The sequence below is a fragment of the Bos mutus genome, chromosome 5, assembly GCF_027580195.1.
Source record: "Bos mutus isolate GX-2022 chromosome 5, NWIPB_WYAK_1.1, whole genome shotgun sequence".
Classification (NCBI taxonomy): domain Eukaryota; kingdom Metazoa; phylum Chordata; class Mammalia; order Artiodactyla; family Bovidae; genus Bos; species Bos mutus.
This window is the reverse complement of record NC_091621.1, coordinates 90,360,346-90,384,852: the sequence shown is the minus strand read 5'-3', so window position 1 is coordinate 90,384,852 and position 24,507 is coordinate 90,360,346. Positions and strand designations below refer to the sequence as shown.

At 38.4% G+C, this 24,507-nt stretch overlaps 1 protein-coding gene across 1 annotated transcript in view; it reads left to right on the top strand.

Annotated features, from left to right (window-relative positions):
• Positions 1–24,507, top strand: part of LMNTD1 (lamin tail domain containing 1) — a 486,411-nt gene that overhangs the window by 414,918 nt on the left and 46,986 nt on the right. Inside the window, exons 4-6 of the mRNA XM_070371229.1 lie at positions 7,197–7,257; positions 15,512–15,630; positions 22,274–22,509. Of these exons, the coding sequence (XP_070227330.1) occupies positions 15,569–15,630; positions 22,274–22,509 (298 nt within the window). The 5' untranslated portion in view covers positions 7,197–7,257; positions 15,512–15,568. The remainder of the gene's footprint in view (positions 1–7,196; positions 7,258–15,511; positions 15,631–22,273; positions 22,510–24,507) is intronic.

Genomic DNA, 24,507 nt, shown 5'->3' with positions numbered 1-24,507 from the left:
GAAATGGCCCCTGACTTAAGGGAGCTTTGAGTCTGTTATGATTGGATAAGGGATGTGCTAAATAACTGTAATGTAATATAGAAAGTGATAATACCAGGGGAAAGGAATGGAAAAGCTATCCCATGATATTCAGGAGAGAAAGAAATCATTTCTAGTCTGGGAGAATCAAAAAATACTTTATGGATGATATGCACTACAATATTAAGGGGGAAAGTAATAAGGATTATCATTTAAAGTGCTTTGTGCACTTTGTCACTCAGTCATGTCTGACTCTTTGTGACCCCATGGACTTTAGCCTTCCAGGCTCCTCTGGCCATGGGATTCTCCAGGCAAGGATACTAGAGTGGGTTGCCAAACCCTCCCCTTTGCCATGCCTCCTCCTCCTTTAGTTACATTATTTTATGTAGTCCTCTATGAAATCAATGTAAATTCCATTTTACAGCTGAGAAAACTGGTTTTGAAAACAGAATAACTTTTTAGAGGCATAAGCCTTGTTGGGAAGGCTGATGATTATCAGTGGGAATCATCAGAACAAAGGCAAGGATGTGGGAAAGCCAGGGGCACGTGCACAGATACTACACAGATCATCAGAAGTCTAAAGGCAAGTGATAAGAGAGATAAAACTGAGTGCTTTGTTTTAGCTAGATAATGAAGGACTCAGTGAGAGTTGTCATGGACATAGAATACAATAGCCTGGTAGATGGTTTACTGAAGTTCTAACAAAGGAGGAAAGTGAAGGTGAAGTCGCTCAATCATGTCCGACTCTGAGACTCTGTGGGCTGTAGCTTACCAGGCTCCTCCATCGATGGGATTTTCCAGGCAAGAATACTGGAGTGGGTTGCCATTTCCTTCTCCAGGAGATCTTTCCAACCCAGGGATTGAACCTGGGTCTCCTGCATTGTAGGCAGACACTTTACCATCTGAGTCACCAGGGAAGTCCCTAACAATGGAGAAATAGTTGTCAAAGATGAGGCAGTGATTTGGGTATTGAGTGTCTAGGAGAAAGTAATACTAGAAGAAATAGTGAGCACAAGAGAATATGGGACATTAAGGTCCTGTGCTAATGAGCTTAATTATAAGTGTCCTAATACTGTCTGTACCAGCAGAGTAAGAGTTTAGGAGAAAGGGCCAAGCAATTGTAGGATGTAATCAATGGTAAGGCTAGTGCCCATGGAGGGATAATCTTAGACCAGAGTGCTTCAAACTCAAATATGGTTCAGTGAGGTACCATGATATACAAAAAGTGATCCTCATACATGGACCTTGGTGACTTATGAAGTATGGGGAGATTCATTCTCATCAAGGAAGACCTTTCAGTGCCCAATGAGAGAGACTGAGAGCAAATCTAAACCACAAGGAAAAGGACTGATTTATGCTAAAGGGGGCTTCTCTGGTAGCTCAGCTGGTAAAAAATCTGCCTGTAATGCAGGAAGCCCTGGTTCAATTCCTGGACCAGGAAGATCCCTTGGAGAAGGGATAGGCTACCCACTCCAGTATTCTTAGGATTTCCTGGTGGCTCAGATGGTAAAGAGTCCACCTGCAATGTGGGAGACCTGGGTTTGATCCCTGGGTTGGGAAGATCCCCTGTAGGAGGGCATGGCAACCCACTTCAGTGTTCTTGCCTGGTGAATCCCCATGGACAGAGGAGCCTGGTGGGCTACAGTCCATGGGGTCACAAAGAGTTGAACACGACTGAGAGACTGAGCACAGCACAGCACAACAGGCTAAAAGCATTGATCGAAACCAGTTCTTCCCCCATCACTAGTTACCAGTTTCCTAGGGTACGAAGTTGACTTTTAATCCCCATTCTATCACTAGACAAACTGGTATAAAAGTTGGGCATCAGAGACTTAGGTGGAAGGATCAGCCAAAGAGGCTTCTGGCTGGAGCTTTGTGGTCTTTCAATGGAAGACTGAAATGTTATGCTCTCCACCTCTCTAGGGGTCTGTTAATTTCAAAGCACCCTTACATCAGGCATAAAGAAGTCAAAGGATTACATTACTTCTAGTCCATGTTTGTTTACAGAGAAGGTAACTGATATCTACTGCCAGCCTGAGTTCTCATTTTTTCTAAATATATACATATATATATATATTTTATTTTTGACTACGCTTTGTTTGTGCCTTTGTTGCTGTGCGTGGGCCTTCTCTAGTTGTGGAGAGCGGGGGATACTCTATAGTCAAGGTGTGCGGACTTCTCGTGGTGCTTGTCTTGCTGAACAGTGTGGACTCTAGGCGCATGGCTTCAGTAGTTGTGGCTCCCGGGCTCCAGAGTGCAGGCTTGGCAATTGTGGCACTTGGGCATAGTTGCCCCATGGCATGTGGGATATTCCCAGACTAGGGATCAAACCAGTGTCCCCTGCATTGCAAGGCAGATTCGTAACCACTGGACCACCAGGGAAGCCCTCATTAATTCTAGAACAATTATGGGTAGCTTGAGTAGGGTTGGAAAAATCTGAAACCATCAGTAGGCAGTTGAAACCATCAGTAGGCAGTTGAAACCATCAGTAGGTAGTTGAAATTGCTCCATTAGTTTAAGAAGAGAGCATAAACAAGAGATTTTAAAGTCATGAAGATACAGTGTGTGTGTGCTCAGTCATGTCCAGCTCTTTGAAACTCCCTGCACTGTAGCTTGCCAGGATCCTCTGTCTGTAATTTTTCCAGGCAAGAATACTGGAGCAGGTTGCCATTTCCTCCTCCAGGGGATCTTCCTGACCCGGGGATTGAACCTGAGTCTTTTGCATCTTCCGCATTGGCAGGCAGATTCTTTACCACTGCACTACCTGGGAAACCCCTAAATAGATACAATGGTTGCAAGTATTTTTTTTTTTTTTCTTTAAGTGAAATTGTTGAAAGAAGTAGGAAAGGGAAAAGGCAAACAGAGGGAAGATCCAAGGACTGACACAAAGGGATCCTCTGAACGTGGAGAAAAAGAGGAGGAAGGGGAGTTGGACAAGAATTTGGAGGGAAGGAGGACAGGAGAGAATGACAGATGTCATACAGAAACAGAGAAGGAATAAAACCATTAGATGGTCTACTAGGAGGTCATTGTGACCCCTAAGAGCAAGCATGAGTGAACAAATCATACCACAGTGGATATAACATGAGTGAGCAGTAAGGAAATGAAAGCAATATAGTTTTTTCCCCTCAAAGATACTTGGCTATGGAAGGAAGGAAGGAAGGAGGGAAGGAGAGGCGGGGAAGGAACTCTGAGCATAGAAACTCAGAGTTGAGAGTTTTTCTTTTTGATTTTCAAATCTTTGAAGTGTTGTCTTTGAAAAGAATTTTCTCTAATCTTCAGTGTCTTATTGCTTCTATTTTAGGCCATGGGATTAGAGTCAGAGGGTCATGGATTCAGTTTATGCTGCTGTGTACTAGCTTTATCTTTCCCATGGAGCATAAGGTGTATGATTTTGACACATTACTTAATCTTACTTATTTCACATGCAGATGAACATTACGCTTTGTTTACTTTGTGATCCTTCTTCCCAGGAGAAGGTCTGATTAAATCACTTGTCATCATTCAATGAAGCACAACACTTCTGCAGAGAACAGTTCACCAAGACCTTCTCAGAGGTGCTGCTAATCTATGTGCACAAGGTTTTTACAAGATAAATGATTTTGAGTCTAGAATAGTAATACCACCTTATACATGCATTTTTCTTTAAATATTTACAAAGAACTTTCACAGGCATTTTCTAATTAAATTTGCATAACACACTCTCTGAAAGCAGAAAGAGTGAGGTAGCTAAAAAAAGAAAGAAAGAAAGAAAAACTATAATGAGGCCAAATAAAAATTGCCAAGTAGCAAAATAAATTTAATTTCACCTTGAATTTGTCATGGAACCTATAAGCTATAGGACCAGTTCTTTTGTCTAAGCACAATACCAAAGGGAATATTTCTTTTGTTGACTCCAATATACATTGTAAAGAGTTGAGCCAAAAGACATACAAATATTTTATTTAAGCAATATGAGAATCAGGATTTAGTAAGGGCTGCCCAGGTAATTTGGACTAATTCTCCTACTGAAAACAAATAGAAAAACTAGGGAATTGTAATAGAACTAAAGAGACCAAAATGTGATCAAGTCAGTCAAGCATTGTGTTTCCAAGATACAGAAGAATGAAAAAGACCCAGAAAGATAACTAATCTGTAAAGTCAGATTTGCCCTAAATTTGTCAGGTTATTTTAGGAAGAACTGGTTGAGAGAATAAACAGAGATTTTACAGATTTATGGATACAGAGGACAAAAGTTGGAGGTCAAGGCCCAACAAAGAGAATAACTAGTAACATCTCCTTCCAGATTCTTGTTGGAACCTTGAAAGTCCAACCTAGGAGTAAGAATAGACCAGACAGAGACTGGCCTTCAATGAAACAGAAACCCAGCTCCAAACTGTCGTAAGTCCTAATTGAATTAATTAAGTTAATATGGACTTTCTGTGTCCCCAGCCATCAACTAGATATTCTCTAAAGGAATATATCATCTTAGGTCTAAATTAGATCTATAATTTTTTTTCATAAACTATAATTGTTAATCAAGAGTACTCAGAAATATGAGGAAACAAGACAGGTGCCTAACACTAAGAAATAATAGATATAAGGAACTTACACTACTCAATAGGGAAAGATATATATGGTTGTTAGTTATTTGCTGACTTCTGTCTGACTCTTTTGTGACCCTATGGACTGTAGGCCACCAGGCTCCACTATCCATGGGGTTTTCCGAGCAAGAATACTGGAGTGGGTTGCCGTTTCCTTCCCTGGTGGTTCAAACAGTAGAGTCTGCCTGCAACGCAGGAGAGTTGGGTTCAATCCCTGGGTCAGGAAGATCCCCTGTAGAAAGGAATGGCTACCCACTCCAGTATTCTTGTCTGGAGAGTCCCATGAACAGAGGAGCCTGGCAGGCTATAGTCCATTGGGTCACAAAGAGGTGGACAAAACTGAATGACTAACACTTTCACTTTTTCTTTCTCCAATACTCACACACACACACATAGATATAATCTAGTTTTTAAAAAAAAAGGCAAAAAGACCTGAATAAACATTTTCCCAAAGAAGACATACAGATGGCCAAGAGATATGTGAAAAGATGCTCAATATCACTAATCCATTAGAGAAACGCAAATCAAAACCACAATGAGATATCACTTCACACCTGGAGATGGTTTTTGTCAAAAAGACAAGCAATAACAAGTGTTAGTGAAGATGCTGGAAAAAGGGAATCCTTTCACACTATTGGCAGGAATGTAAAATAAAGACAAAATCTGCAAAAAATTGATGAATCTTCACTGTCTATAATTTTTATAAGTAGGAAAAAAATCAATGAGGATAAAAATAACACAATTATTGCTGTTACTTTAATTGAGACATATAAAACCCTATACTCAACAAATTCAGAATATACACTTCTTTCAAAAGCAATAAAAAAACTTTACAAAAATAGACCATATGCTTTCCATGAGGTAATAAAATTTCAAATAAATTATTCAAAGTATGAACTCTGGCCACAGAGGGATTTAATTAAAACTTACTAACAAAAAATAACTTGAAAATCTTTATATATTTGGAAATTAAGCAACAGCTATCTAAAAAACTATGTAAATTTAAAAATACATATTTAAATAAATGATAATGAAAATACTGAATAGTAATATTTATGGAATAAAGTTCTGCCTATATTAGAAAATAAAAATATGATGTAATTATCTAACTATCCATCTCAAATACTCACAAAAATAATAGAAAACTGAACCCAAAGAAAATTTTAAAATGTATAATAAAGAGAATCAAAAGCCAGTGCTTGGTTCTTTAAAAAGACTGAGCAAATTAATGAGGGGAAAAATATATAGAAGAGCTAAATAACCAGTATCAGTAATGAAGAGGAGAACATCATGGATTCCACTAACATCAAAGAGACTATAGGAAAACACAGCTTACCAGAAATCAATGAGGAAGAAATAGAAAATATAATCAGCCATATAACTATTACTGCCCAGTAAGTAAAGTCCAAAATATTTCATGAATAAATGCTACACAGGACATAAGGAAATCATAATGCCAATCCTGAACAATGGAAAAAGAGAAAACATTTACCAACTTGTTTTAAGAGACCAACATAATCTTTCTTTTCTCTTTTTGGACAAGGTAATGGCTATAATTACCTGTGTTGTACAATGTATTATTGATGCTTACTTATTTTATACATAGTAGTTTTTATCTTTTAACCCCTTTCCCCTAACTTGCCCCTCCCTCTTCCCCACTGGTAACCACTAGTTTGTTTTCTAAATCAGTGAGTCTGTTTCTATTTTGCTACATACATTCATTTGTATTATTTTTTAGATTCCACATATAGGTAATATTGTATCCCAACTCAGGGATCAAACCCAGGTCTCCTGCATTGCACACAGACTTCTGCATTGCAGGTGGATTCTTTACTGACTAAGCTATGTGGGAAGCTCATTTATGGCTGAGTAATATTCTATTGTGTGTGTGTGTGTGAATATATATGTGTATGTGTGTGTGTGTGTATAAAACACATCTTATGTATCCATTCATCCATTCTTGGACACTTGACTTACTTCCATATATTGGCTATTGTAAATAGTGCTGCTAAGGAACATTGGGATGCATGTATTCTTACAAATCAGTGTTTTCATCTTTTCCAGATACATACCCAGGAGTGGAATTGCTGGATCATCTGAGAGTTCTATTTTTAGTTTTTTAGAACCCTCCATACAGTTTTCCACAGTGACTGAACCAATTTACATTCCCCACCAACAGTGCACAGGTGTTCCCTTTCCCCCCACATCCTTCCCAACATTTGTTATCTGTAAACTTTTTAATGATAGTCATTCTTATAGGTATATACAATAGCTCATTGTTGATTTGATTTGCATCTCTCTAATAATTAGCAATATTGAGCATGTTTTCATGAACCTGTTAGCCATCTGTATGTATTCTTTGGAAAAATATCTATTCAGGTCTTCTGCCCATTTTTAGTGGGTTATTTGTTTTTTGATTTTGAGTTGTATGAGCTGTTTATATATTTTTGGATATTAACACTTTGTTCATTGTCATTTGTGAATATTTTCTCCCATTCTATAGGTTGTATTTTCATTTTGTTGATGGTTTCTTCTGCTGAGTAAAAATTTAAAGTTTAATTAAGTTCCATTTGTTTATTTTTGCTTTTATTTCAGAGACCAGCATAACCTTCATACCAAAACCTGACGAGACTATTACCGGAAAGGAAGACTGCAGGTAATCCATTCTTTCCAAATTGACCCGTACAGTCAGTGCAACCCCAAACAAAATCTAAGCTGGTATTTTCACAATTGACAAAGTGAAAGTGAAAGTCGCTCAGTTGTGTCCAACTCTTTGTGACTCCAAGAACTATATAGTCCATGGAATTCTCCAGGCCAGAATACTGGAGGGGGAGCCTTTCTCTTCTCCAAGAGATCTTCCCAACCCAGGGATCGAAGCCAGGTCTCCTGCATTGCAGGTGGATTCTTTACCAGCTGAGCCACAAGGGAAGCCCATAATTGACAAGATTATTCTAAAAATTCACATGGAAATCAAAGAATCTAGAATGGTCATGATACTATTAAATTTTTTTGAAAGACTTGTATACAATACTGGGGCTTTGCAAGTGGCTCAGTGGTAAAGAATCTGCCTGCCCATGCAGGAGATGAGGGAAGATCCCCTGGAGAAAGAAATGGTAACCCATTCCAGTATTCTTTCCTAGGAAATTCCATGGACAGAGGAGCCTGTGGGCTTAGTCCATGGGGGTCTCAAAGAGTAGGACACAACTTAGAGACTAAAACAACAACACAAAATATACTACAAAGTTACCTTAAGATAGTGTGGTAATGGCACAAGGACACATATGCTCTACTCATAAAATGCATCTTTCAGAGAGAGAAAATATAAATTATAATCTGAGAGAATATATTTGTAATACATAAATCCAGCAAAGAAATTTGATCTGGAATAAACAGCGCCTATGAATCCAAAAAAGAAAAAGAAAAACACACATATTCTTACATATAAATAGAACCAAGAAACTCCTGAAATATCCTCAGTCACTCAGTTGTGTCCAACTCTTTGTGACCCCGTGTACTGTAGCATGCCTGGCCTCCCTGTCCATCACCAACTCCCAGAGCTTGTTCAAACTCATGTCCATCGAGTCAGTCATGTCAACCAATGAAATATTCTGTAATTAATCTAACTATTGACATTGTTGTTGTTTAGTCCTTAAGGCATGTCCAACTCTTTTGTGACCCCTTGAACTGTAGCCCAGCAGGCTCCTCTGTCCATGGGATTCTCCAGGCAAGAATACTGGAGTGGGCTGCCATTTCCTTCTCCAGGGGGTCTTCCTGACCCAGGGAGCAAACCATCATCTCCTGCATTGGCAGGTGGATTCTTTCCACAAAGCCACCAGGGAAACCCACGTAGTGCATACTGAGAGTGTATTCTACTCCTTGGTCTGGGTTCACAGCCATCTCTGATCTGGTCTCCACTATGTATCTGACTCTACCACTGCACACTCTAGCACTGCACACTCAGGTCATCTCTCTGCCCCAGCCTATACCATGCCTATCCTGGATTTGGATGCTCGCAGAAAAAGTACATTTAGTACTGTCAAGTCACAACAAGTAATTAATATGTCTCTGTTGAGTGAATGCATGCATGAAAGAACAAAATAATATCTTCCTTCCTGTTCTCTGCTTTTCAAAATCTTATCTATCCTTTGAGGTGCACACATACTGCATATCCCATGTCTTCTGTGAAGGCTTTCCTACTAATTCTTCTCTGAGTTCTTCTAGCTCTTAACAGAACTATCCTTTGATTTTTATCACATTCTATAATGCATTATTTTTTCATACCCGCAGATATTATTGTCTCATCAAAAGAATAAATTCCAGAAGAGCAAGGAACGTGTCTGCAATTCATTTATATTATAAAGTATCTGTCCAACTGTCTTGTAAACAGTGGTGCTCAATATTTTTCAGAAGAAATGTAATGATCAAAAATCCAGTCCCAAAATTCAGATAGACCTGAACCCTGGCCTTGGTTCTGCTGTGTGACTCTGGGCAGTTACCTGACTGCTCTAATTGTCAGTTTCCTCATCTGTGAAAGATGGATAATATTACATCCTTAAAAGGATGCAATGAAATAATATACATAGAGTGCATGTGTGTGTGCATGCTCAGTCTTGTCTGACTCTTTGTGATCCCATGGACTGTAGCCCTGCCAGGCTCCTCTGTCCATGGGATTGTCCTGGCAAGAATACTGGAGTGGGTTACCATTTCCTCCTCCAGGGGATCTTCCCCACCTAGGGATCAAACCCACATCTCCTGAGTCTCCTTCATTGGCAGGCAGATTCTTTACCACTGTGCCACCTGGTAAGCCTATAATATACATAACACAAATAGGAAATACATGTTAAATGATAGCTAGCAGTAGTAGTAGTATTCAGTATTAATTATGGCTCTGAGTTGTAAAAGTATTCACTCTGAAAATTAACAGAGAGACAAACATGAACACAGAACAGTAACCATAAAACTAAGGCTAATAGAACAGCCAAAGAAAATTTCCAGCATGTAAAAATGTCCAGCTTGTCTTTCTTCTACTAATCTACACATGGCCAAAGGTCTTCAGGGACTTCTGTTTCCTAACACTGCAGGAATTTTCTCATTCCATCTCAGATGTCTGCTTTCTCCCCTCTTTCTGATATACAGGGTCTCAAATAAATGACACAGGATAGCTTCAAACACAGTATTATCCACCCCAGTAATTTCTTTTCTGTTCTTAGTGAAGGTCAGAAGTGTCCTTCTCTTGCAAAAGACATAGTGCAAACCTCAGGGTTCTTATACCCTTAGGATTCTCTCAATTTCTTCTCCTGTTTCATTAGCACAGGAGGAGAAAATCTGCTAAACAACTTACATTTAATTTACCGATTTACATTTGTTTATACTTCAAATTAAATGGTTAGATAGTATCACCGGCTCAATAGCAAACTCTGGGAGATAGAGGACAGAGGAGCCTGGCATGCTACAGTCCACGGGGTCACAAAGAGTTGGACACAACTTTGCAACTGAATGACAACAAAAATACCTTCAGATTGTCAGGAGAATAATGAAAGCATCTTCATTTATGTATCTAGTATTCTCAAGGGATTTCTCAAGAGTAACTGATCCATCCTTAGTAAACTGTACCCCTTATTGCCACCTATTGCCATCATTATCATCAATGATTAATAATGCTGAGAGTAGCTACCACAGATAAAATTGGTTATGTGTGCCCTAACCAAGAAGGAAGGGGTGAGTCAGGATTGAAGCCCCTTCTTACCTGGATGTGCTTCCACACTGAGTTGGGAGAGGCTCCATTCAATCTTATATTTGTGCTTAACACCATAGGCAGAGCCCATATTCAGGTTTCTAATAACTCTCTTTCATACTCCTTTAATCCATGGCTACTCACACTTGTTCCCAAGGGGCACTAGTGTTCCAAGCTGTAGAGAGCAAGCGTTTGACTGTAATATTGAATGATTGCCTTTACCCTGTTTGCAAAGGAAAAATGTTAATGGATCACATATTCTCAATTCAAATTCTTTCTCCAATCATTTTTCACAAGTCCTTGTCTCCAGACACCACTTTCCTGCTTAAGGTTGCTAGTAGATGAGAGAAGAAAATGAAATTGCAAATTCCTATGAATAGGAAATCTCAAAACCAATCATTTGCTCTTGGTTGAGCACTTTGTTGGGTGATATATTTTATTTTAAGATGTTTGAGCTGGTAGTTGTGAGTTTATATGGTATCCAAATAATATAGGTACATTTCTTTTTGCTAGTAAAATGTATATAAAATTAGTGTGTAGAGGAAGTAAAAATGTATTGATTTGTATTTTTGAAAATATTTAACAAAGAAAATGTTATGCAAATAAGAGCATATGTTCTGGATCTCTGCCCTTCTGAACAAGTCTGAGATGCCCTGTCTCAGAATAGATATTTTATTCCTCCAAAGAACATGGATAGAAATGATTCATGGATAAAGGCTGAGCCTCAGTACATGTACTTATTTATTTTACATGTAATTACATGTATCTATGCAGTTATTTATGAACTGTTGCTGAAACTGATATGAATGTTTGAGGATTCAAGCCATTGTTTGACATTTAGTATCGTGTAAACAAATCTGAGTTCTTAGTATTGTTTGGCAATAGAATTTTGTGATTGGGAAGGACCATGAAGGTATTCAGAGCAAGATATCTGAAACTTGAACCTCCTAATAACTGGCCCTCTGTCCTCTCCTGTGAACACCTCCAGTAGAACCTTCACGTGACCCTGACTTCAAGGTGAAATAATAACATCTTTGTTCAAGGCTGTGTTATTTACATGTGGATCTGTGTGAAGGATATGAAGCAATACAGCACATTTTTAGACTAGCAAGATGCTTTACAATAGGAATTTGTACTATAATATGTGTGCAAATGTGAAAGTGTATCCCAGATATACAAATTCTTTGAATCATAGATAGTGGAGCAAAATCATGTTTTAAATTGTAATCTTCAATTACATGATACTCTATTTGGAAATTACAATCCATGGCCTGAGAGGGGAAGAAAACTCTCTTTGTATATACTACCTTCATTCACACAAGACATTTTATTTATATTACTGATTTAATAAAAATCTCCTACTGTGCAAATGTTCTCCATATGGGGAAACAGAAGACCAGAGTGCATAAAGCCAGTTCTTTGTGTCTTTCAACTTTTAAAAAATTATGGACATATAATGTTTTGCCTACTTTTTTTAGATTACAGAATATGGTGTTTTTTTTTCTTAATCAAGGTAAAAGCTCACAATATAAAACTCAGTTATCATCATCTTATTTTGCCCTAAAAATACTCTTTCAATTTCTCATGCAAAATTCAGATGTCTTCCCAATAGAGGATATGGCCAAAGAGAAATGACACAGAATCTGGACAATGGGAGAGAGTGATCTGAGACCATAGCAAAGAGAAAGATCAGGACTGAGCTGGTTCAGGGGCAGAGAAGTAGTAAGGAGTTAGGAAGCTATTGGACAGTAATTACAGCAGAGAAACAGGGAGTAGAGTGAAGGAGATTTTGTAAGAAATGGATGTGAGACCAAATCCTGGCTCAGCCATCCAGTGGCCATATAGCCTTGGAAGAGATTTTCATCTCTCTGGACTGTCACTTCCTCAAATGGGGAGACTCCTATCTTCCAGAGCTGTGGTAAAAGGACCTGTGTGAGACTGGTGAACCTCATATACAGTGTTTTTGCTTTTCCCTTTCAGCTCTAACTTGACTCTGTCCTTCCTGAATTAGAGACAGCCATGATGATGATATCAATGTAAGAAGTCTGTTGTTGCTATTGTTCAGTTGCCCAGTCGTGTCCGACTCTGCGACTCCATGGACTGTAGCACACCAGGCTTCCCTGTCCCTCACTGTCTCCCGAAGTTTGCCCAAGTTCATGTCCATTTCATTGGTGACGCCATCCAGCCATCTCATCCTCTGATACCCTCTTCTATTTTTGCCCTCAATCTTTCCCAACATCAGGGATTTCCCAGTGAGTCAGCTGTTCACATCAGGTGACGGAAGCTTCAGTATCAGTCCTTCCAATGAATACAGAGTCTACAACATCCCCAAATGACCTTCCCTTTTCACTATAGAGAATTTCAAAATTTATAGAAAAAAATAAACAAAATGTATAGCAAACCTCCATGTACCCATTACCTAGCTTCAACAATTACAAGTCACTGCCCATCTTTTTCATCCACAACTCCATCCACTCCCTACTTTCTGCATTATTGTCAAGCAAATCTAGACATCATATCATTTTATCTACAATGTTTTAGGATGTATCTCTAAACAAGGAATCTTTTTTAAAAAATACAGTCATAATACCATTATTGGTTGTTTTGTTGCTAAGTCATGTCTGATTCTTTTGCAATCCCATGGACTGTAGCCCACCAGGCTCCTCTACCCATGAGATTCCCCAGGTAAGAATACTGGAATGGGTTGCCATTTTTTCTACATAATACCATAATGCACCTTAAATATGTAACAGTTACTCCTTAATACTATTAAGTATCCAGTGTACTTAAATTTCCAATGTCTTTTGCATTTTTTAGTTTGCTTGAATTCAGATATAAGCTATATCCACAAATTACACAGGTTGTCTTCTAAATATCTTGATCTATTAGCTAACGTGCTCTTCTGTTCTCTGTATTTTATGTAAATTAGAAGATTCATCAGATTCATGTTGATTTTGTTATTGTTGCTACTGTTATTACCTATGTCAGATAAGGTATATCACATGAACACACCAAGTGGTACTGCCTTTGATGATGCAAATTTTTCCAACTGATGAACAACTTTTGGAAAAGGTCTAAACAAACCAATCTATAATCTTCCCTCACTGTAAATAATGCATAGTTACTTCCTGGAAAATTTGGTAAATATTAAAATGTTACAAAAATATTTTTCACTTATATGTAATACAGAGTTGGGCTTTAGACTCAGATAATTATAAATTATTTTTCATCTCCATTAATGTCTGGCAAGTCAGATGGTGCATGGGAAAATTCTTTACCAAGGAGGATTATCTGCCATGTTGTAGAAAGTCTAACATTTCTGGATCCTGTCCACTAAATGCCAGTAGCACTCCACCAAATCTTTATGACTACTATTAATGTCCCTTCATGGGATTTCCTGATGGGTCAGACGGCAAAGAATCTGCCTGTGATGTGGGAGACCCAGGTTCAGTCCCTGGAAGACCCTCTGGAGAAGGGAATGGCTACCCACTCCAATATTCTTGCCCGGAGAATTCCATGGACAGAGGAGCCTGAACAATGTCCCCGCATATTCACAAAATTCCCTGTGATTCACTTCATCTCCTTTTGAAAACTACTGGCTTAGTTTGAGCAGCAGCAAAAGAGGAAATTGATTTTAATTGCATATATGTTCTAGCTTGGGAAGTAGATAAAGAAAACGTCTTGTGTGGGGAATAACTATTGAAACCTTCACAGTTTTAAAGCTTTTCAATCTTTTTCCCATTGGCAGATTTTTCTTTCGCCAAACAATATTGGAAAATGTGAATAGGTTTTCTGATAAAACATCATGGGAATATATGTATTTCAAGTACAAAATTGTATAATAGCTAGGAAACCATCCCCATAGGAAGATGTAAGGAAACTGGGATGGTGGCAAAAAGTAATAAATTCATTTTAATTCTTTTCTGAACATAAATATAAATTTATAAATCTCTTTGTGCTGATTTAATTGGCCCATAAGCATAATAAGGAATTTCCCTTCATCTCTGAGAAGAAGAAAATATAGTCAAATGTTTGCCCTCCTTAAGTTTACTTGTATCATTATGTGATATACTTATTGTCTTTTTCTTTTATTAAAATAGTTACTTTCTTCATTGTCCTTTGTATTGCTATTTAAATTCTACTGTGCATCATTCCAAGATGGAAACCATTTTCTAATCTAAATTAGAAGATATTTTATCATTATTCCTTGAGGCAGGAACTGTTTGTTCATAGTACCTTGATGGTTCCTGGTAATAGTAAATGCTTGTTTAAATATCTATTGAATGAACTTACTCATCTGGTAATCATCATTAATATATCTTATTACTATGCGCAATTATGTACTTTCATATGTGTTAATTGTATCCCCATGCCATTATTATTATGACACATTAAATGCGGATCTTTTACTCAAGGTAGAATCTTAATTAAGTGATCTCTTCTAAATCATATTGCTGGAATAACTAGGAGAAGAATTTAGAACTCCTGGCTTTGGTTTCATTATTTCTACCAATAGGTTTCTTTTTGCCTCAAAATATACAAGTTTTCTGTTTGTGTTGCCTAGCTGTTGCCATGTCCTCAAAAAGCATTTGTCAAAACAAATGAACCAACCCTCCCACCTCCAGAACAGTGAGTAACTCTCCTCAAATTTGCATACTAGCTTTAACCCTCAGAAATTCAAAATAGGATAACAAACATTTTGATGACAAAATTTGCCTGGTAGGAGAAACGGCTCTCTTAAAAGCAAGTTACGTTATTTGATGTGCGCAAACTGCAAAACAGGTGCAGTATTAACACAGCAATTGTTCAGAGGCCGGAACTTTGTAACTATGGAGACATTACCTCATAGCGTTCTAACAGGCAGTGTCGGCCAGATGTGAAAGTTGTAATCATAAAGGTAGCTATGCTGGGTTACCGCCCTGTCTCTTGAGTTGCTTCCAGTGAGTGCTACACACCTTCATCTTGATTTGTTTAACATTCTTAGCCAGTATCAGTGTTGGCTATGTCGGTACTTACACATTCACATTAGAATCCTGGCATCAGCTTGGTGAAGAAATCATAATGTCTGGAGAGTGCTTTAAGGTAGTTAGATTAACAAGTGAGGTCACTTGAAAAAGAAAATCTGCCTTGAATCTCAGTTCTCTTCATTGTCTAATGCCATAATTTATTTTTCCAGAAAAGAAAAGATTCTTGTTTTCCAGCCAGTGAGAGAGACTCAGAAACTGTTCAGGAAATGTCGGCGGTGCTGCAGAGTGGAGTCCATGAGCTAGAAGATAAGATGGAGACTCAAGCTCAGTAAGAAAGTCACAAATGAGTTTCAGAGGATGAGGATGGAGCATTTGACCTTTTTGTTTCAAAACGGCTTATAAAATAGAACTAGAATTGAGTCTACAAATTTCTTAAAATTAATGATAACATACTACAGTTTCCTCAACCACTGTTTTATAATGTTTAGTCCCTGAGTAATAGAAAAATTCACCTAGACAAATCTCCATCATATCAGACCTGGTAGAGTTTCCAAAACTCATATCTAAACACGTTAAAGCAATTGGTGGACAGTTTCTTTTTTTTTTTAATTTAAATTTATTTATTTTAATTGGAGGCTAGTTATTTTACAATATTGTATTGGTTTTGCCATACATCAACATGAATCTGCCATGGGTGTACACGTGTTCCCCATCCTGAACCCCCCTCCCACCTCCGTCCCTATACCATCCCTCCGGGTCATCCCAGTGCACCAGCCCCAAGCATCCTGTATCATGCATCGAACCTGGACTGGTGATTCATTTCACATATGATATTATACACGTTTCAATGCCATTCTCCCAAATCATCCCCCCCTTCCCTCTCCCACAGAGTCCAAAAGACTGTTCTATACATCTGTGTCTCTTTTGCTCTCTCGCATACAGGGTTATTGCTACCATTTTTCTAAATTCCATATATATGCGTTAGTATACTGTATTGGTGTTTTTCTTTCTGGCTTACTTCACTCTGTATAATAGGCTCCAATTTCATCCACCTCATTAGAAAGCTGTGGTACATATACACAATGGAGTATTACTCAGCCATTAAAAAGAATACGTTTGAATCAGTTCTAATGAGGTGACAGTTTCTTTAAACTACTTTACTAACAGAGAACTGCTGGAGAATTTTGGTTTAGGAAATGTTTAGGAGGATGTTAAAATTACAACTCTCTGTTTTTACTACTAATGTAAATCGTTTAATCAACTAAAGCATCAGCATTTGTTTTCCAATGTTTTGTTAAAAAATGATCTTTAAGAAAAACAACCGTATGTTAATGCATATATATGGAACCTGGAAAGATGGTACTGATGAATCTATTTGCAGGGCAGCAGTGGAGATACAGACATAGAGACCAGGCTTGTGGACACAGTGGGGGAAGGAGAGGGAGGGACGAATTGAAAGAGTAACATGGAAACATGTGGATTACCATATGTAAAACAGATAGCCAGTGGGAATTTGCTGTATGACACTTGGAGCTCAAACCTGGTGCTCTGTGACAACCTAGAGAGCTGGGAGGGAGGGGACATATGTATATCTATGGCTGATTCATGATGATGTATGGCAGAAACTAACATAATATTGTAAAGCAATTATCCTCCAATTAAAATTTTTTAAATGATCTTTAATACTAAATATACAAAATTTAAACCCAATGTTACTTTGGACCTGGATATCCTGTGTTTACTGATCAGTTCAAGTCCATTTAAAAAATATTTGTTCATACAGGTCATCTGAGAAATATTAATAATTGTTGTCAATATGACCAATGCCACATTGAAATAACATTGAAATGCTGGAATTGAATATTTATAACTACCTCTGCTTTAGTGTTAACTAGTTACAGAGGAAGCAAAATACCAAGTAAGGGCCTGAAAATTTCCACATGGGAAAGGGAAATCTAACCAAGCACCAGGAAGAAAGTCTCATCTTCCAAAAGGAGTCTAATAGGTCTGTGAGGGCAGGGTTCAAACAGTGGGCTGCCCCATGCTCATGCCTTCCTGAAATGTTTTAGCTTTTCCAAAAGTGCATGCTGCCATTAGAAACTTCTTGTTCAGCTACAAAAATAAGACCCCCCCTGTGGCCCTAGACCAGATTTCTTTGATCACAACATTTGCAAAAGCTCATTGGGAATCTTTCATGGAATTAAATTTATTTGGAAATGCATTTGTTTTACCAAAGGAAGAAAAAAAATCAGAGCTTATAAAATGAACATGCTGAAAAGATATAGTCAGTTGTCTTTAATGAAACCCAGATGTAAGGAACTTTGAAAGAGAAAGGTACTTTTCCTGCTTATTCTAGACAGTGTCAGGGAAAAATTATGTCATATGATCTGTCTCATTTTAGACAGAGATGAAATGTTTGCGATTTGACAATAGACCTCTGTAGTCTCCTTTTCATTACCACCCCTGTCATACTCAAAAAGGGTGTCTTCATGGGTTAGAGCTTCTTTGACAAAAGATGAGCGGTTGGGAAGTCAGTAGAATGGCATGTGCTGAAGCTTTTTAAGGACTGCACGGTAATAACGCAGGCTTTCCAGGTGTCACTTGTGGTAAAGAACCCACCTGCCAATACAAGAGACACAGAGACACGGGTTCTATCCCTGGGTGGGAAGATACCCTGGAGAAGGGCATGGCAACCCACTCCAGTATTCTTGCATAGACAATCTGGTGGACAGAGGAGCCTGGCAGGCTACAGTCCACAGGGTAGCACAGAGTTGGACATGACTAAAGCAACTTAGCATGCAGAGTAATAATGCAGCTGCCAATGCCATCTAATTCTTTTTTAAAGTTGCCTGAGATCTGTGCCTTGTGAGAAGGACACTTAGAGAAGTCTGATTTTGAGTAGAAAGCTCTCCAGATATATAACATTTCTGATGAAGGAACTTACCAATTATAGAATAAAACAATTGTGACTACCTCTTGGTAAACAAAGACATTGAGAGTAACACCAGAAAGACGGCAGATTAGGAAGTTTCAGGCCTTTGTTCCCTTACATAAAGATTTGGAAAAACAAAACAGTACTGGCTCAAATAACATTATGGAAACTCTGGAAAATGAGATCAAAATAGAGATGGTGCATAGAGGCAAAACACTTAGTTCATAACTTATAGATATGTGGCCCCCAAGAAGGCAGGGCTTAGGCTGGCCATGAATCTGGTTTTTCAAAGCTAAAGGATGGGACTCCGGGACCTTGCATTAAAAACACACACAGTCACAGGCACATGGATTGCTTTGAGGTTACTGAGAACAGCCTCAATGTGAGTCATAAAAAGCAGTTGCCATAAGTCTTTTCATGAACTACCCCATGAAAATATTGTTTTACTCATAACATGTCTGTTTGTGGTTTAGGGACTTTGTTTAAATCAATGCATACTATACTTTTTTATTTATAAAAAAGAAAAAAAATCTCTTTATTCATAGTAAGATTTACTTACAGAAATAATGCCTGAAAAGTAATCCTTTCTTCTCTCTTTTGTGCTATTCCCTTCAGCATCCACACACACACACACACACACACACAAATACACACACACGTACACATGTGAGCTGTATTTGTAGTTATTAATTTGTAGCATGTATTTGAAAGCATACATTAACTGTAGAATCTTTATAAATGCAAAACAATTAAACAACAGGAGAAAATAAAGGGAAAAGGTATAGTAAACAATGATATATTAAACAGAAATGATAATCACGTTTTTTCATGTTAATGGAAAGGGGAGATATAATACATGATGAAAGTGGGATGGATGAATTTAATTCAGAAGACCATTATATCTACTACTGTGGGCAAGAATCCCTTAGAAGTAATGGAGTAGCCCTCATAGTGAACAACAGAGTCCAAAATCCAGTACTTGGGTGCAATCTCAAAAATGAAAGAATGGTCTCTGTTCGTTTCCAAGGCAAACCATTCCATATCGCAGTAATCCAAGTCTATGCCCCAACCACTGGTGCCAAAGAAGCTGAAGTTGAACAGTTCTGTGATGACCTGCAAGACCTACTAGAACTAACACCAAAAAAAGATGTCCTTTTCATCAAAGGGGACTAGAAGGCAAAAGCAGGAAGTCAAGAGATACCTGGAAAACAGGCAAGTTTGGCATTGGAGTACAAAATAAGCAGGGCAAAGGCTAACAGAGTTTTGCCAAGAGAACACACTGTCATAGCAAACACCCTCTTCCAACAACACAAGAGACAACTCTACACATGGACATCACCAGATGGTTAATACCGAAATCAGATTGATTATATTCTTTGCAGTTGAAGATGTAGAAGCTCTCTATAGTCAGCAAAAATAAAAAGACTGGGAGTTGACTATGGCTCAGATCATGAACCCTTTATTGCCAAATTCAGAATTAAATTGAAGAAAGTAGGGAAAGCCACTAGACCATTCAGGTATGACCTAAATCAAATCCCTTACAATTACACAGTGGAAGTGACAAATACGTTCAAGGGATTAGATCTGATAGAGTGCCTGAAGAACTATGGTTGGAGGTTTATGACATTGTACAGGAGGCAGTGATCAAGACCATCCCCAAGAAAAAGAAATGCAAAAAGGCAAAATGGTAGTATGAGGAGGCCTTACAAATAGCTGAGAAAAGAAAAGAAGTGAAAGGTAAAGGAGAAAAGGAAAGATATACCCATCTGAATACAGAGTTCCAAAGAATAGCAAGGAGAGATAAGAAAGCCTTCCTCAGTGATCAATGCAAAGAAACAGAGAAAAACAATAGAATGGGAAAGACTAGAGATATTTTCAAGAAAATTAGAGATACCAAGGGAACATTTCATGCAAGATGGGCACAATAAAGGACAGAAACTGTATGGACCTAACAGAAGAGATTAAGAAGAGGTGGTAGGAATACACAGAAGAACTATACAAAAAAGATCATCATGACCCAGATAACCACTATGGTGTGATCACTCACCTAGAGCCAGACATCCTGGAGTCCAAAGTCATGTGGCCCTTAGGAAACATCACTACAAGCAAAGCTAGTAGAGGTAACAGAATTTCAGCTGAGCTGTTTCTAGTTCTAAAAGATAATGCTGTTAAAGTGCTGCACTCAATATACAAGCAAATTTGGAAAATGCAGCAGTGGCCATAGGACTGGAAAAGATCAGTTTCCATTCCAATCCCGAAGAAAGGCAATGCCAAAGAATGCTCAAACTACCACACAATTGCACTCATCTCACACGCTAGGAAAGTAGTGCTCAAATGTCTCCAAAGAAGGCTTTAACAGTATGTGAACTGAGAAATTCCAGATGTTCAAGCTGGATTTAGAAAAGGCAGAGGAACCAGAGATCAAATTGCCAACATCCATTGGATCATCGAAAAGAGCAAGAGAGTTCCAGAAAAACATCTACTTCTGCTTTATTGGCTATGCCAAAGCCTTTGACTGTGTGGACCACACAAACTGAAAATTCTGAAAGAGATGGGAATACCATACCACCTTACCTGTCTGCTGAGAAATCTGTATGCAGATCAGGAAGCAACGGTTAGAACCAGACATGAAACAATGGACTGGTTCCACATTTGGAAAGGAGTATGTCAAGGCTGTATATTGTCAACCTGCTTATTTAATTTATATGCAGAGTACAACATGCAAAATGCTGGGCTGGATAAAGCACAAGCTGGAATCAAGATTGCCAGGAAAAATATCAAAACCTCAGATATGCAGATGACACCACCCTTATAGCAGAAAGCGAAGAGGAACTGAAGAGCCTCTTGATGAAAGTGAGAGAGGAGAGTGAAAAAGTTGGCTTAAAACTCAACATTCAAAAACCTAAGATCATGGCATCTGTTCGCATCACTTCATGGGAAATAGATGGGGAAACAGTGGAAACAGTGGCAGACTTGATTTTGGGGGGCTCCAAAATCACTGCAGATGGTGACTACAGCCATGAAATTAAAAGATGCTTGCTCCCTGGAAGAAAAGCTATGACCAACCTAGACAGCATATTCAAAAGTAGAGCCATTACTCTGCCAACAAAGGTCCGTCTAGTCAAAGCTATGGTTTTTCCAGCAGTCATGTATGGATGTGACAGTTGGACTATAAAGAAAGCTGAGTGCAGAAGAATTGATGCTTTTGAACTGTGGTGTTGGAGAAGACTCTTGAGAGTCCCTTGGACTGCAAAGAGATCCAACCCATCAATCCTAAAGGAAATCAGTCCTGAATATTCATTGGAAGGACTGATGCTGAAGCAGAAGCTCCAATATTGGCCACCTGATGGGAAGAACTGAGTCACTGGGAAAGACCCTGATGCTGGGAAAGACTGTAGTCAGGAGAAGAGGACAACAGAGGATAAGATAGTTGGATGGCCTCAATGACTTGATGGACGTGAGTTTGAGCAAGCTCTAGGAGTTGGTGATAGAGAGGGAAGCCTGGCATTCTGCAGTCCATGAGGTGGCAAAGAGTCGGACATTACTGAGCGACTTAACTGAACTGAAAAGTGGAATATAAATGGTTTATAGAGTCTCAATTTTGAGTGAAAAAAAAAGTCCTGGAAGGAAAAAATATTGAATCAGTACATTGTACATCTGAAACTAATATAATATTGGAAATCAATTGTATTTCAATTTAAACATTTTTAATAAAGATAAAAAGCCTGGAAGGAAATGGTAAAAATTTTAGTTGGTGAAATTGTAATAATTTTTATTTTCTCCTTTCTGGTTTTACACTTTTGTAAAACTATCTGAAATAGGAGTTTATTGATTTTTAAATAGAAAAAAAAGCTTGACTTTATGCTGAAGTGTTTTATTCAGATTGTTAAAACTAAAAATATAAGATACTCTTCTGTTAGATGCATAATACCTTTGAAAAGCAAAATCTTGAGTAATAATGACAGTTAATGCTTCTTGTGTTCATAGTCTATCATTTTGACTGTCTTGCTTTGTTTGTTATACTCATTTTTGTACACAGAATAGAAGACTCACAGGACGACGTCCCAAAGAAACTGCCATCTTTAGTACATTTCTTTCCAACGTCGACAGATTCAGATAGCACGACGCTGGCATGTTCACGGTCATTCTCTGATGAAATTCCTCTCAGTTACTGTCTGTCTAGCCCTCAAGTTAGTGGAGCAACTATATCAACAATTGGACCAAAGCCTCTTAAACCTGCTCTAGTGACCCATTCCCACTCAGAAAACAGCTTGGGTAAGCAAAACACACTTTTTTAGAGTGTTTTTAAAGCATATAGTTTGAGTCATTATATGCCTCGAAGTCAGAATGATGTTTTATTATTTGTCTTCAGTATCAATCGGTTCAGTTCAGTTGATCAGTTGTGTCTGACTCTTTGTGACACGATGGAATGCAGCACGCCAGGCCTCCCTGTCTATCACCAACTCCCGGAGTTCACTCAAACTCATGTCCATCAAGGCAGTGATGCCATCCACCCATCTCATCCTCTGTTGTCCTCTTCTCCTCCTGCCCTCAATATTTCCCAGCATCAGGGTCTTTTCCAATGAGTCAACTCTTTGCATCAGGTGGCCAAAGGATTGGAGTTTCAGCTTTAGCATCAGTCCTTCCACTGAATATTCAGGACTGATTTCCTTTAGGATGGACTGGTTGGATCTCCTTGTGGTCCAAGGGACTTTCAAGAGTCTTCCCCAACACCACAGTTTAAAAGCATTAATTCTTTGGCACTCAGCTTTCTTTATAGTCCAACTTTCACATCCGTACATGACTACTGGAAAAACCATAGGCTTGACTAGACGGACCTTTGTTGGCAAAGTAATGTCTCTGCTTTTTAATATGTTATCTAGGTTGGTCATAGCTTTTCTTCCAATAAGTAAGCACCTTTTAATTTCATGGCTGCAAGTCACCAACTGCAGTGATTTTGGAGCCCCCAAAATCAAGTCTCTCACTATTTCCACTATTTCCCCATCTATTTCCCATGAAGTGATGAGAACAGATGCAATGATCTTTGTTTTCTGAATGTTGAGCTTTAAGCCAACTTTTTCACTCTCCTCTTTCACTTTCATCAAGAGGCTCTTTAGTTCTTCTTCACTTTCTGTCATAAGGGTGGTGTCATCTGTATATCTGAGGTTCTTGATATTTCTCCTGGCAATCTTGTTTCCAGCTTGCGCTTCATCCACCCAGCGCTTCTCATGATGTACTCTGCATGTAAGTTAAATAAGCAGGGCAACAATATACAGCCTTGACATTCTCCTTCCCATATTTGGAACCAGTCTGTTTTTCCATGTCCAGTTCTAACTGTTGCTTCCTGACCTGCATACAGATTTCTCAAGAGGCAGGTCAGGTGGTCTGGTATTCCCATCTCTTTAAGAATATTCCAGAATGTCTCCAGTATACTCATTTCTTAATGCCAAATGCAGAATAATTTAACTATACTCACCATTTATTCTAGCACTGGGAGTCATATTCAGGCCACATAAATATATTGGCCAAGTACATCATCTCTATGATTAAAATATCTTATGTTGTCATAATGGTTCATGGTTTGACCAACTAGATGATCTAGAATTTCTGGATAACTGAAAATTTTGCTGTATGGAATTAACTGCCCTTCCTCTGAATGCCACCAGGAAGATTAACAATATTGTCCATATTGTGCTTTAGAACTATGGCTTAGGGAAGGAAAGACAGATAAGAGAAAGAAGAAATACAAAGTAGGTAATAAAATGGTGGACAGAAAGGGAGAAACAATCATTTGGAAACGAGGAAAATAACAGTAAAGTTTTGGCAGTTGCCGCAATGCACTCAGCAGTGTTCACACTATAAGGTGTATGTTCCTCACTGTGTTTGGGAAACTTTGAGTTTTCAGTGTTTAATGAAAAGACCACTGTCTTTGGAAACAGAAAACCTTGTTTCAAACCTACAACATGAAACATTTGGAATTAAATTAGTTCATTCCCACTCGAATGAGAATTTGCTTAATCTTTACATGAGACATTAGTTTAGATATTTGGTATCTCTGAGTCTCATTTTCCATAACCACAAAATGCAGGTTAAAATATCAACTTCAAGGGCTATTTTAAGTATTAAATGAGATATTTATTAAAATCACCTAGCACATAAGTGTGCTCAATAAAGTTGTGAATCTGAACGTATCTGTCCCTTCTCATGCTGCTACTGCTAAGTCACTTCAGTCGTGTCCAACTCTGTGCGACCCCATAGACGGCAGCCCACCAG